At 42.9% G+C, this 12,444-nt stretch overlaps 1 protein-coding gene across 1 annotated transcript in view; it reads right to left on the bottom strand.

The window, feature by feature from the left end:
• Nucleotides 1-12,444, bottom strand: part of CFAP54 (cilia and flagella associated protein 54) — a 2,285,874-nt gene that overhangs the window by 1,296,194 nt on the left and 977,236 nt on the right. Inside the window, exon 34 of the mRNA XM_086918163.1 lies at nucleotides 5,486-5,716. Coding sequence (XP_086774289.1) covers nucleotides 5,486-5,716 — 231 coding nt within the window. The remainder of the gene's footprint in view (nucleotides 1-5,485; nucleotides 5,717-12,444) is intronic.

Genomic DNA, 12,444 nt, shown 5'->3' with positions numbered 1-12,444 from the left:
TGCAATATTTTTTGTGCGTGGAAATATAAATGAGACAATATCGATTATATACATAAAAACACATACATCAAAGGAAAAAATGTGACTATAACAGGAAAAATATTTACAACACGCTGTACATTTCACTCATTCTTGGCCAAACATTCATACACCACCACTAACCACATACAAACATATAAAGGTTCCAGTGTCAAAAATGCTACTGCAAAAGTAATGAATACAGACAAACTGTTTTTTTCCGTGTTAGTGTAGTTCTTTGATGCACATTATTCCGCTTTCTGCTAGCAGCCGAGCAGAGTGAGGAAAGCGGAATAATGCGCATCGAAGAACTACACTAACACGGATTAAGAAATAGACGAAGTGCCTGCAACGAGGGCAACCTGCCCACCCAAGCAGTGGTAGCGGTCTCTGCGAGTAGGAACCCGCGATTGGAGCGGCTCCTTCTGATGTGACTTTGAAACACAATCTTCTATGGCATACAGGTGGTCAACTTGGACCCAAGATTAAAGCAACACTATTGGTCCTGAGGAGAACCCTTGAATTATTGAGGTTCGAAACGCGTCGACCGATCAGGTTCTGGGTCATATAGAACTTCAGATTGGACTGTAAATAGTGAAAGGATTCTTTTCCTGCAACAGATCATCTAAACAATTTGTATTACACTGAAAAAACTGTTTGTCTGTATTCATTACTTTTGCAGTAGCATTTTTGACACTGGAACCTTTATATGTCTGTATGTGGTTAGTGGTGGTGTATGAATGTTTGGCCAAGAATGAGTGAAATGTACAGTGTGTTGTAAATATTTTTCCTGTTATAGTCACATTTTTTCCTTTGATGTATGTGTTTTTATGTATATAATTGATATTGTCTCATTTATATTTCCACGCACAAAAAATATTGCGAAAATATTCTGAGATGTGTAAAAAAGAGCAATAAAATTGTATGTTTTGCAAAGGCAATAGCAGGTTATTATGTTTTATTCATAACAACCATTGTTCTTCCCTTAAAATTAGTAGGGTAAGTTGATTTTTCCAGGGCTGGCAGCAGTGTTGTTTGATTAGGACACACATCTTGTCAGGAAGAATAACCCTTTTGTTTTAGAAGTTAGGATGGTAGGAGAAGCCGCCATGGGAGTGTACAGGAATACAGATATGAAACCTTCAGTGGAGAAGGTGCCTGGGACCCAAGGACACAGCAACAGTTTCTGGATGAAGTCAGAGTTTCGATGGAAGAGTACAGGAAAGAAGACCTGTCCAAAGGGGCGTGTAGAGGGTGTGTTCTACTGTTTTGTGATTTTGTATTAGGGACAGTGCCCCGAGGGTGGAGGAGATGAGGACTAGAGGAGAAGCTAGAAGGAGCATCTTAGAATGAGCTCTGTAGCTTTGACTATTTACCTATGCAAGAGAGTGTACTTCTGAGGAAGTCCTCCTTACTGACAACATTTGTCTCTTGCCTGGGAATGATGCTAAGTAGGGATGTCACTTTAGCAACAATGTGGGGCAGATTAATTGCTTTTCTGTTCTAGGTTAATGAATACTAAAATAGAGATTGGAGCAGTAATCGCGTGTCTGATGCATTTAGAATTAACTATTCTTCTTATTCTGAGTCGGATGAGACTTTTGGGTAGGATTATGTTTGTATTAGTGTCCATTTACTTCCTTAACCTTGTGTTGAGGTGTTTGTATGTTCAGTTATTTTTGGCTTTGTAATAAATCCTTTAACATTTGATTTCAGAGTCAATGATCCTTTAGAGTTACCAGATTGATTTGATTGATTATGAGGTAAATTAGAGTTTTTCCCCTTTACACTTCTTAGCAGATAATAAAGATCTAGTCAACCGAGGATTCTTATAAAATGGTAAGATAAGATAAAAGATAAGATAAGAATCGTGCGTTATTAAAGCACAAAGAGTTTTGCAAGCTGCGCATACCCATGGGGCTACTATTGGTTACTGCTTTAATAAAAGTAAATATATTGTGTTGAAAATATGTGCGTTGTTCAAAGGTAACAAAAAATTAATGTTTGCACGGTTAATAAATGCAAAGGAACACCACTGAATGACTAGGGAAGTTCGGGGCTAAAGCAACACGGACACCATCGAGCCCAAAATCATTGTGGTGGTATTATTGAATGCAAATGGAAGGCACAGCATGAGGAGGGAAGGGCAGGGCTGGGCTAAGCAAAATGGACGCTCGCCGTTAATAAATAAAGGTTCAGGAAAGTAGCACCAAAACTGTAATGCACCCATAAGCACAATGTTATGTTATGTTATGTTAAAAGAACTTGTTACCGCGCACTGTCACCAATTGGATTCATGGCGCTCAGGGACAAGTGGAGAGAGGGAGCAGGTGAGTAAGGTACTATTCATAAGCTAATTGGAACAGATAAGTTTTCAGGTTTTTACGAAAAGTGATGTAGTCAGGAGTGAGCCGGATTGAGAGAGGGAAGGAGTTCCAGGTCGAAGGAGCAAGGAAGGAGAAACAGGCACCGCCATGTTTCTTCCGTTTGAACCTGGGGGTGATCAAAAGATTGTGAGAGGACCTGAGTTGCCATTAGGGAATGTGACGGTTGAGGCTAAGAGAAATTAAAGCAGGGGCAAGAGCAGATAGAGATTTCAAAACGGCGCAGCCCATTTTAAAGATACAGCGGGACGCGACCGGGAGCCAGTGCAGACTTTTCAACAAGGGCATGACGTGTTGGTACTTAGGTTGTTGAAAGACCAATCTGGCCGCCTGGTTTTGTACCAGCTGAAGCCGATGAAGGTGGTACGCGGGGATCCCCACATACAGGCAGTTCGCATAATCAATGCGTGAGGTGACCAGGGCCATAATAACAAGAATGAGAGCCTCTGGGGATAAGAACCTTCGGATTTTACCAATTCTGCATAGGTGATAAAAGCAGGCCGAGGTAACGGAGTTGATTTGGGGCCTCATCGACAGGTCACTGGAAATGATGACACCAAGGCTCTTCACAGACTTGACTGGGCAGGGGGGGGAGCCAAGAGCTGGGGGCCAAAAATTAGGACTCCAAGGGTTTGTGGGCCCACCGGTCAGGACCAACTCAGTCTTGCTGGGGTTGATCTTCAGTTGGCTGAAGTTCATCGACTCATAGATGGTAAGCATGATCGATTGAAAATTAGAGCAAGAGAGAGGAGAGGGATCGATGGGAAAAATTAGTTGCAGGTCGTCTGCATAATTGAAGATGGTGACGGGAAAGTGACGATGAGAAGCTAGAAGGGGTTGCATGTACAGATTTAATAAAAGGGGGGATATAGCAGAACCCTGGGGGACACCACAGGAAAGTGAGATTTGGGGAGCAGAGAAAGTGGAAAGCTGAACCGATTGAGAGCGTTGTTGAAGGAAGGACCCAATCCAGGACAAGACCAGGCCCTGGATACCCGCATTTCTGACACGGTCGATCAAGATGACAAGATCGACCGTGTCAAAAGCGGCAGAGAGGTCTAGTAACACCAAGGCCTGGGCCAGGTTCTTATCAGCCCCCTGTCTCAGCGCATCCATAACAGCCACGACGACTGCTTCCGTAGAGTGGGCCGGTCTGAAGCCGGCAAATGCAATGCAATGCAAATGAACAGCATGACGAAGAGAGGGAGGGGCTTAAGGCAACACACACATTGACGAGCACAAAATGATTGCTGCGTCGTTAATAAATGTGCATGCCCATGCTGTGTCTGAGGTGGGAAGGGGCTAAACAAATAATATTCCAAGCACACGAGCCAGGAAAGGAAATGCAGCTCAGCAGCCATCAGCTGAGCGCAGGCACTGCTGGAGGACAGCTGAGCACCGTGCTGCTCGTCTCCTGCTTGGAACAGCTGGTAAGATAAAATATGAAATAACAGGCAATTACTGAAAGCTACAGAAAAACGTGTGTCCGATATCCGTTTCCCCACATCGTGATGTAATCCGAGCATTTTCTTTTTAAAATATCGATGAAATTTGAATGGAATGGTTTATTAACATCAAGGTATATTTTTGGCCAACCGGCGCGCATCAAGACTTGCGGCCGCCATGAATGGTTGTTAAAAAAGCAAGAATTGTCCTGGCACCTTCGAAAGTGAAAGCGCGCACAGCTTGCTGAAAGTAAACAAAGCGCGTCGTCCTGCCTCAAGCAGGGCAAACTCAATAAAGAATTTAGAGCTTGCGGTGTAAGAACCGAAGTAAAGGGGCCAGTAACCACGAGAGGAATCAAATGACGACACAGTCGTATTAAGGAGAGACTAACAAGCCTATTTAGGAACCAGAAGCCAGCATTTACGAAGGACAAATACACAAGCCAATGAAAAAGATGGGGTAGTGGGCGGGGCTTCTCTGCCGTACTAAACTACCACGGATCTTCCCTAGAGAAGCACTTGGGCACGGACTCTAGGCTGGACCTAAAAATGGATTACATTTAAGTCACTTTGTATTGCCTTCAAGACACTGCATAGGCATGGCCCGGTTTACTTTTAGCATAATGTTTGCCGATATGTTCCTCCACGACATCTCAGATCTTGATCTGCTCTTAATCTTGTCATCCCCAAAACAGCTCACTGTGGTGAAAGGAAGACAAACTCTGGAACTCCCTCCCAATGTCTCTTAAGACTAAATGTGATCTTCTGTCTTTTCAGAAGTCTTTAAAAACCTGGTTGTTAAACAATTCAGTCTTTGTTTCTGGACCACCTCTTAGTCAGATTCACAGACGCCTAGACACCTTCGGGTAGTAGTGTGCGGTATACATTTTCATTTAATTTCAACTATCAGCTGTCTGTTAAATAAAATTGCGGTTTGCTTTTCAGATTCTCTGTTTTGAATATGCAAAGCTGCCCCACTCTTCCCTGCATGCTTCCCATGCCTGCCATTTATGGGGCAGGACAAATTAAAACAAGCAACGGAGCGAGAGTCACGGTGGGTGAAGGAGCAGTAAAACAGGCAGCAGTAACACAACTGTGGCATTAAGAGGAGGTGGGAGGAAGAATACTATATTTGAATGTAATTAGGCCTCGAAGACGCAGCGCATTCTCCGTCTAGCTCGACCTAAAAACTTCAAACAATAAAGTAAATTAAAAAAAATAAAGATTGAAATAAATATCAAAAGAAATAGAATGAAGTACAGAACAATAGAAGCAAAGATCAAACGATGGAAGAATGAACAAAAGAAAAAATAAAGATGAAAGAAAATATGTTAAGAAAATGGGAAAAAGACTGAAGCAAAGAAAAAGGAAACAAACAAAGAACTTAAAAAAGAATTGTTAATCTTTCACTGGGCTTATATTCTATTTAGTTGTGCACTTGGACTCAGACCTGTGACTGTAAATTACTGGGCATTGGTATATCTTAGTAATCAAATAGGAATCTAAAGAAAATAATAATTGTGGAAACATTTATTAAAAAAATCAAATTGGGATTCGGAAAGAGGAGAATGACATGGCATACAGAAAATGACTGTAAATGTATATTTCATAGACAGTGGGTTCTGAAAAGTACTGTACCTTTTTGTGCTTTGTGAAAGATCGAATTCATCCTTTGGCATCTGCTCCAGGTGTTTGTGAAGTAAACTAAAATGTGCAAAGGCCAAAATTATATTCATCTGAGATTTCCAGGGCATCTCCTCCATGCATACTTGATAAACTCTTTTGCGCTTAATATATCTCCCCACAATGGGAGTCAGCAGAACCACAAGGGTCGTAAAAGCTCGTTTTTCTACCTCTTCTGCAGATTTTCTGAAAATAAAGATTACATTTAAAATGAGGAAATGAAGCACTAACTGGAACACTCAGATGCATAAACTGTCAAGTTTTAAGAACATGGGGAACTAATCTTGGTTCTTATTAGTCAAGTGTTTCTGAAATAGGTAACTGAGGGATTATTTTCCCTCAGTCCTGTCATTGAAAGCCATACAATAGGAATTCTGCATTGCGCAGTCATTCACACTCTACGAATAGCCTAAAGACCGCTTTTACTCCCCTGTTAATGTTGATAGAAATCAACTTTGCCGCCACCTCTCTTCAGTGTTCTGCTATTATTCTTCTGCCACTACAAGTCTATAAATGGATAATTTTAATGCAGGGGAATTTGAGAGTTTCACTACTTTTTCCTCAGGTATGTGACAAAACTGCAAGGGAAGAGTTCGGTTTCTGCACATTCCTAAACTCGACATGTTGTAACACTAGCCTGGGACATATCCCCTGTTCTATTAAACAATAATATTCTAAATTCTTAGTAAATATCAGTTGATGAATGTGGAGGTTCTTAGGAGAGCATACAACAGCATCACAACTATACAACATCTGAAACTGCCAGCAGAAGGAAAAAATTACGAACCTTTGAAAACTTTGGTTCACAAGCATATGGAGTTTGTGTGGTGCTGACAAGACAAGAATTCTGTAGAGGATTTAAATGTCACATATGAATGAAATATTCAGAGAAATACCAGCCACAGAGGCACTTGGAATACTTTAAGGAGCATGAGCATGGGTGGGGTAGCAATATAATCTGCATAGGATCCATCAGAAGCAACCTTACTCAATAATAGTAAGATTGGTGTATAAATACATTTTCCTCCTCGGATTGGTTTGCTTGCCCCTCATTAGTGCTACAAATTTGGAAGGCAGAAAAGTAACAGCACAAAATGCTAAAGGAAAAAAGTGGTCTGCCTTACAGACTGCATCCTAGTAAAAAAAAAATGTGCAGCCGCCCTCAATAGAATCTATAATAATCTACAAAATTTGAGTTTTGTCAAATTCATAATCCCCTTTGTGTGCTTAGTTGAATATATGCCTTTGGAGAGTCTTCCATAAGTAACAAGCAGTTACCTTTTTATGTGAAAAAAAAGAGCTATCCTAGAACATATACTGTTCACTGTCTCATGGTGCAAGTGGTAGAAAGAAACCCTGCAGGCAAACATATTGATTTGAGAGAAATTCTGTAGCAACAATGGGCAAAATAAAGCTTCCATTCCCATGATCACTTTATCCTCTAAAAGGGAAGAGAATGGTACATAAGCTCAAAATTACTTCAACTCAAATATCCTTCAGACCGACATCATTAAAAGGAAAACTGTCATGGGAGTGAAGAAAACGTTACTTACCTGTGATAACTATGGGCCTGGTTTAGGTGTTGGTGGACGAGTTACTCCGTCACAACAGTGATGGATATCCCGTCTGCCGAAATATTAATTCCATAGGATAATTTGGGATTTCTATTTTGGCAGACAGGATAATCGTTACCTTTGTGACACAGTAATCCATCTGCCAAAATCTAAACCAGGCTCTATGTTTCTGGTGGATACTCTATCTACCTGCAATTCCTCACCTGCAGATTCCCAGGCATCAGACTGAATCCAAAAGCTTGATGCCGCCAGTAAAGGGCACTGGACCCAGTCAGCACCAGAAGTGACATCAGGCAATGCCAACTTGTCCATAAAGCGCCAGCTCAAGCCCATTGGCGTCAGTTCCCCTCCATTTTTTCCAAGCCTTCGATGTAAGAGGGCATAAACAACTGTGTGAGTTTGTAGTACCAATATGCATAAATACAATGTGTTTTTATTTACTGTCTCTATATTTCATCCATCAAAATGGGGAGGTAGACATGTCAGCGAGGAATGTGCAAGTAGAAGTATCAATCAACAGATAAGAAACTTTTTCTTCTGATGGATACGTCTAACTGCAGATTTCACACCTGTAGAACAGATTTCACAGCAATACCCTGCCCAGAAAGATAATGATGAATGTTTCAGACCAGGAAATCCTGCAAGATGGATCTATCGAAGAGCCAGTCCCTATGCATCTATGCATTAACACAATGCTTAGCAAAGTTGTGCAAGGAAGTCCATATTGCCGCTTTACATATTTCCTATATCAGGACACCCAATGCCGAAGTGGTGGACTTAGCCCTGGTGGAATGGGCCCTGATACCTTCAGACAGCTTCTTCTTGGCAAGGGCGCAGCAGATTTTAATCCAGAGGATCCTTCAATGGGAGAGTCTTCTTCTAAACTGCCATCCTCTTTTCAGCTCCTCAACAGCCTATAAAGAACTGGTCATCTGAACGATAGTCTTTGGTGCGGTCTAGGTAGTAATTAACTGCCCGCCTCAGATACAACCATTCCTCCTTCTTCGAGGGATGATGTTGAGGGTAGAAGGCTGGGAAGGTAATGTGATTGGGTAGGATGAAAAGGAGTGATCACCTTAGAATGGATGGCAGTACCTGTTTGCAACACCAACCAGTCTGAAAAGCAGGGGAACGGGGCAGTGAACGACAGCTCAGGGCCTGCAATTCACTGACCTGTCCAGCAGACATGATGACAATCAAGAATACCATCTTGAGGATTAGCATGTGAAAAGACAACTGTGTAGGGGCTCCAACAGAGCCCCCATCAGAAAGTAAGAATCAAATTCAAGTCCCACTGAGGAACTACAAATGGAGTGGGAGGAAATAGGTAAGTCAGGCCTTTAAGAAAACATAAGACAATAGGAGACCTATGCAGGGATGGCTAATAGAGCAGAAAGAGGCAGTCAGAAACGGCAGCTAAATAGCCCTCCACAGTGCCAATGGCACATCATCTTTGAGCTAGGGAAAGCACAAACATCAGCACTTGGGATATCTGGGCCTGCAAGCCATCTGCACAATTGTTTGCATACCAAGCAACAAAGTTGCCCCATCTGCCGGAGTATGCTGACTTAGTGGAGGGGCAACATATAGACAGTATAACGTCTATCACCAGTGGCAGCTGAAAGGAGCTCAATTGCCCCTGCTCAATTTCAAAGCACATAGGTGAAAGCCTTAGAGATTAGGATGCAGAACTAGTCTTCCCGACTGGTAAAGAAGGTCCTGCCTGAATGGCAAGCAGAGCAAAGGATGTGTGGAGAAGCACAGAAGGTCTGCGTACCACACCCTTCTCGAACAATCTCAAGTTATAAGATTAACTTAAGCCCGGTCTTGGCGACTCTTCCTCAGAACCTGAGGAATCAAGGGTATGAAGGAAACATGTAATGCAGCTGTACGTTCTACCTCAACTGAAATGGGTCCTCCAAGACTCTCCTCAATGGATACTGGAGGGCACAGATTGTTGACATTGATCATTTTCCAAAGGGGCAAACAAGTCCACCTTAGGAGTGCCCCACTGGGTGGAGATGTATTGAACTACCTCCAGTAGAAGACGCCACTCATGATCAGCAAGATAGTGCCGACTGAGCCAGACATCTCTGATGTTTTGAGACCTAGCTAGGTGATTGGTGGTGAGCCATATCTCTTGGTGGGGTGTCCAAGACCACAGTATCGGAGCATCTAGACAAAGGAGGTGAGACCCTACTCCCTTTTGTTTGTTCATTAACCACATTACAGTGTAGTCTGTCAAGAGCTGGACAGACCAACAAATGATGGAAGGGGGATAAGGTCATGAGTGCCACCTGAATAGCTTGCAATTCTAGCTGATTGATGTGAATCCCCTGCTCCTCTGGAGAACCTAGTTCTTTGCTCTCTAGATCCCCCAGTGGGACAGGACTCAAAATCCTTGCTTGAAGTGGAAGCTGAAAGCCCATTTAACAGCTGCAGTTCTTGATGATTTGAATCTCTCCAGCGCCAAATCCACCTTGACGCCGAAGAGGTGCACTCCTTCAAAGGGAATATCTATCAAATTGCACTAGAAATCAGAAGAAAAGTTAGATATCTGGAATAAAACATGGAAACAATTTGAGATGGAGGTACCCATGCCCCAGGTGACTGAGTCTGCCATGTCAAGACCGTCTTAATAAAGTGGCAGGAAGAATTTTGTCCATCGGCGATGATCTCTTGAAAATATTATTTTATGTCTGCAGGGATATGAGGCAGAATTACTTGGGCTATGCTCCAGAACACATGGGTACAACTGGCAAGCAGACAGTTGCCACTTAATGACTTTAAGATCATACTTCTAGACGAAAAGGCTTCCTTGCCCGAGCATCTTGTCTTTTGGATTCCTAGCCCAATGGTTCCATGAGGAAAGCTACACTCAACTGCATACTTATGCAGGATGCCTGTACAGCAAGGTTCCTGGGTGATGTATGGGTAGATAGGAATTATGGGTTGCCTGGTGCTGAGCGGCAGTGTTGAGCCACAAGTCTGTCAGACGCTGTTTTAAAAGACAGCTCCTCCATCGCCTCCGGGACAGATGCCAGTAACGCATCATTAAAAGACAAAAAGGGCTCTATTGTGGGTGAGAATGGCAATAAGAACTTCGTGAAGCTTTGGTTTTCATTTCTGCTGATTGCAGCTTGAAATTCAAGGCCTTCGCAGCATGATTTTATGGAGAGACATCACCTCAAGTGTGGGTGGTCTCCAGCAAGGAACTCCATGGGCAATTCAGGTGAATTATAAAGGCCACTTGCAGATGGTAGACCCTGATAATCATGCAGGGAATCCTGCCTTTAATCTTCATAGAAGAGATACTCCACAAGGTTGATTCCATACCAAACATTTCAAGAAGGCGTGCTCGGTAAGTTTTCTCTTCCAGTAACCTTTTTGCCTCTCTACGGAGGAGTTCAACATCTGTCTGCGGCATCATTGGTTCCGTATCTGGAGGTGGAGGTGGCAGTGCTAGCCATGAAGGTAGTTGTGGCACAGAGAACCTAAGTCCTATTTCAAAGCAGGACAGAGGTTGCCAGATGCAAAGGAGCGACGCAGAGCAGCGTCATGTGGAATGGCAGGAACGAATGGAAGAGTGTTGGAGCCTTTGTAAATATGTTGCACACGATGTAGAGGAGCGCCACTGGTGTCAGAAATTCAGGGAACTGTGGTGTCAAAGTCTCAGGCACGGAAACCAGGGCCAAAGGTTCCAGGAAAGGCGGAGGTCTGTACGGAGCCGGTCCCAGAGGAGGAGCTCGGCTTCAAGGAGGGTCCTCAGCCGGGATTTTGACCAACTCCGGCTCCAAGGATGAACGTCCTGTGGGGAATTGGAGAACATCTGGGAGACTTACCTTTTGAGTGTTTTGGTGATTTTTTGTGGTGTCTCCTCCACTTAGTGGACTAGGAAGATGAAGCACGGGAACAGGATCGAGAACTTTTTGGCATCAATGGTCAGCCTTGGCCTGAACCAAAAACAGGTTGGTCTCTCATTCTTTGATGGCTCCGGGGTTCATACTGAGAAAAGAAGAACATGATCTGGTGCCATGGTGAGAGCTTAAGCACCATTAACAAATGGCATGGGGTCCGTGATGGTCATCTGTGCCTCACAATCTCTACAGGGTATAAAACCTGATTTGTTAAGTAGAGACATTGGTACTGCTTTGGTAATTTTTCTATGAGGAAATCACCATCCTCCTCCTTTAATATTGAAACAAAAAGTAAGGATGAGCACGAGCAGCTCACGGACACAAAGTGAGAAGTCACCACATTAAAAGACATATGAACACATTTGAAAAGAGTAAAGGGAATAACACACTCCAGAACTCTAACACTATGGGTGGATTGCACCCAAGAAAATACTACTCATGTAAGGTACCTGACCATAGTAATTGTGGGGAAGGGACTATAACCAACACACCACACCTCATATAAGGGGCACATTTGAAAATGGGATTGGGACCCATAACGTAAGCTGTGTAAATAGGACTGAAACCCATTAAGTCATCTCTCTAGACAGGATAGAATGACATATAAAACCTCCTTCATGAAGGGTAAAACACATTTAGAATATGACAAAGAACCAGTGTTGTATCTGACTCACACTCATAAGAACAAATGCAGCACAAGAAGACTACACAACATGACCGAAGTGCAGCACAAGGTAAACACAGAGTGTCCACACGGTGATGTGTGGGGCAACTTACACAGAACCACAACACCTGAAGCGCAGGGCGACTTACACAGAACAACACATGAGGTGCAGGGCGACTAACACCCACGACACAAACCTGTGATGTGCGGGCGCCTTACTCTGAAGACAACAAAATGTGAAAACCAAATGTGCACTGCAAGATGACTTAAACACAATGATCACAACACAAAACCTCATATGCAATGTAACCACAACACATAAAGGTGGGGAACCATCCACCAAGATCAGAACCACCCTCATGTAAGGGAATGTAATGTAAGGTGGAACAAAACACCATAACCATCCTTCATGTAATGGAATGTAAAGTGACTACCACCAACTCTAAAGCAAATGCCACCAAAGTGTAAAGAAGCATAAACTGTGGCATAACAAAACTGTATGACTTTAAATAATGCAAACTCCGATCCCAAAACCAAAGTGAGCAGCCTCCCACCCGGCTACTAATACCAGGCTACAATCTCCCTTGCATAAGGGTACATTCGTTTCCTAAAAGATTGGGCAATTTAAACCCATAACGCAAACCAACGTGAAAATTTAGGCATCTAAAATACCCCAACCAATAACAACTAAAGATCAACATATTAGTCCATGGAACAAAAATTACCAAAAAGTTCTAGGTGAGTAACAATACACAACAC

This window comes from Lissotriton vulgaris, chromosome 1_1, assembly GCF_964263255.1.
Source record: "Lissotriton vulgaris chromosome 1_1, aLisVul1.2, whole genome shotgun sequence".
NCBI classification, from domain to species: domain Eukaryota; kingdom Metazoa; phylum Chordata; class Amphibia; order Caudata; family Salamandridae; genus Lissotriton; species Lissotriton vulgaris.
The sequence above is the reverse complement of the archived record's forward strand: the minus strand, read 5'-3'. Positions and strand labels throughout refer to the sequence as shown.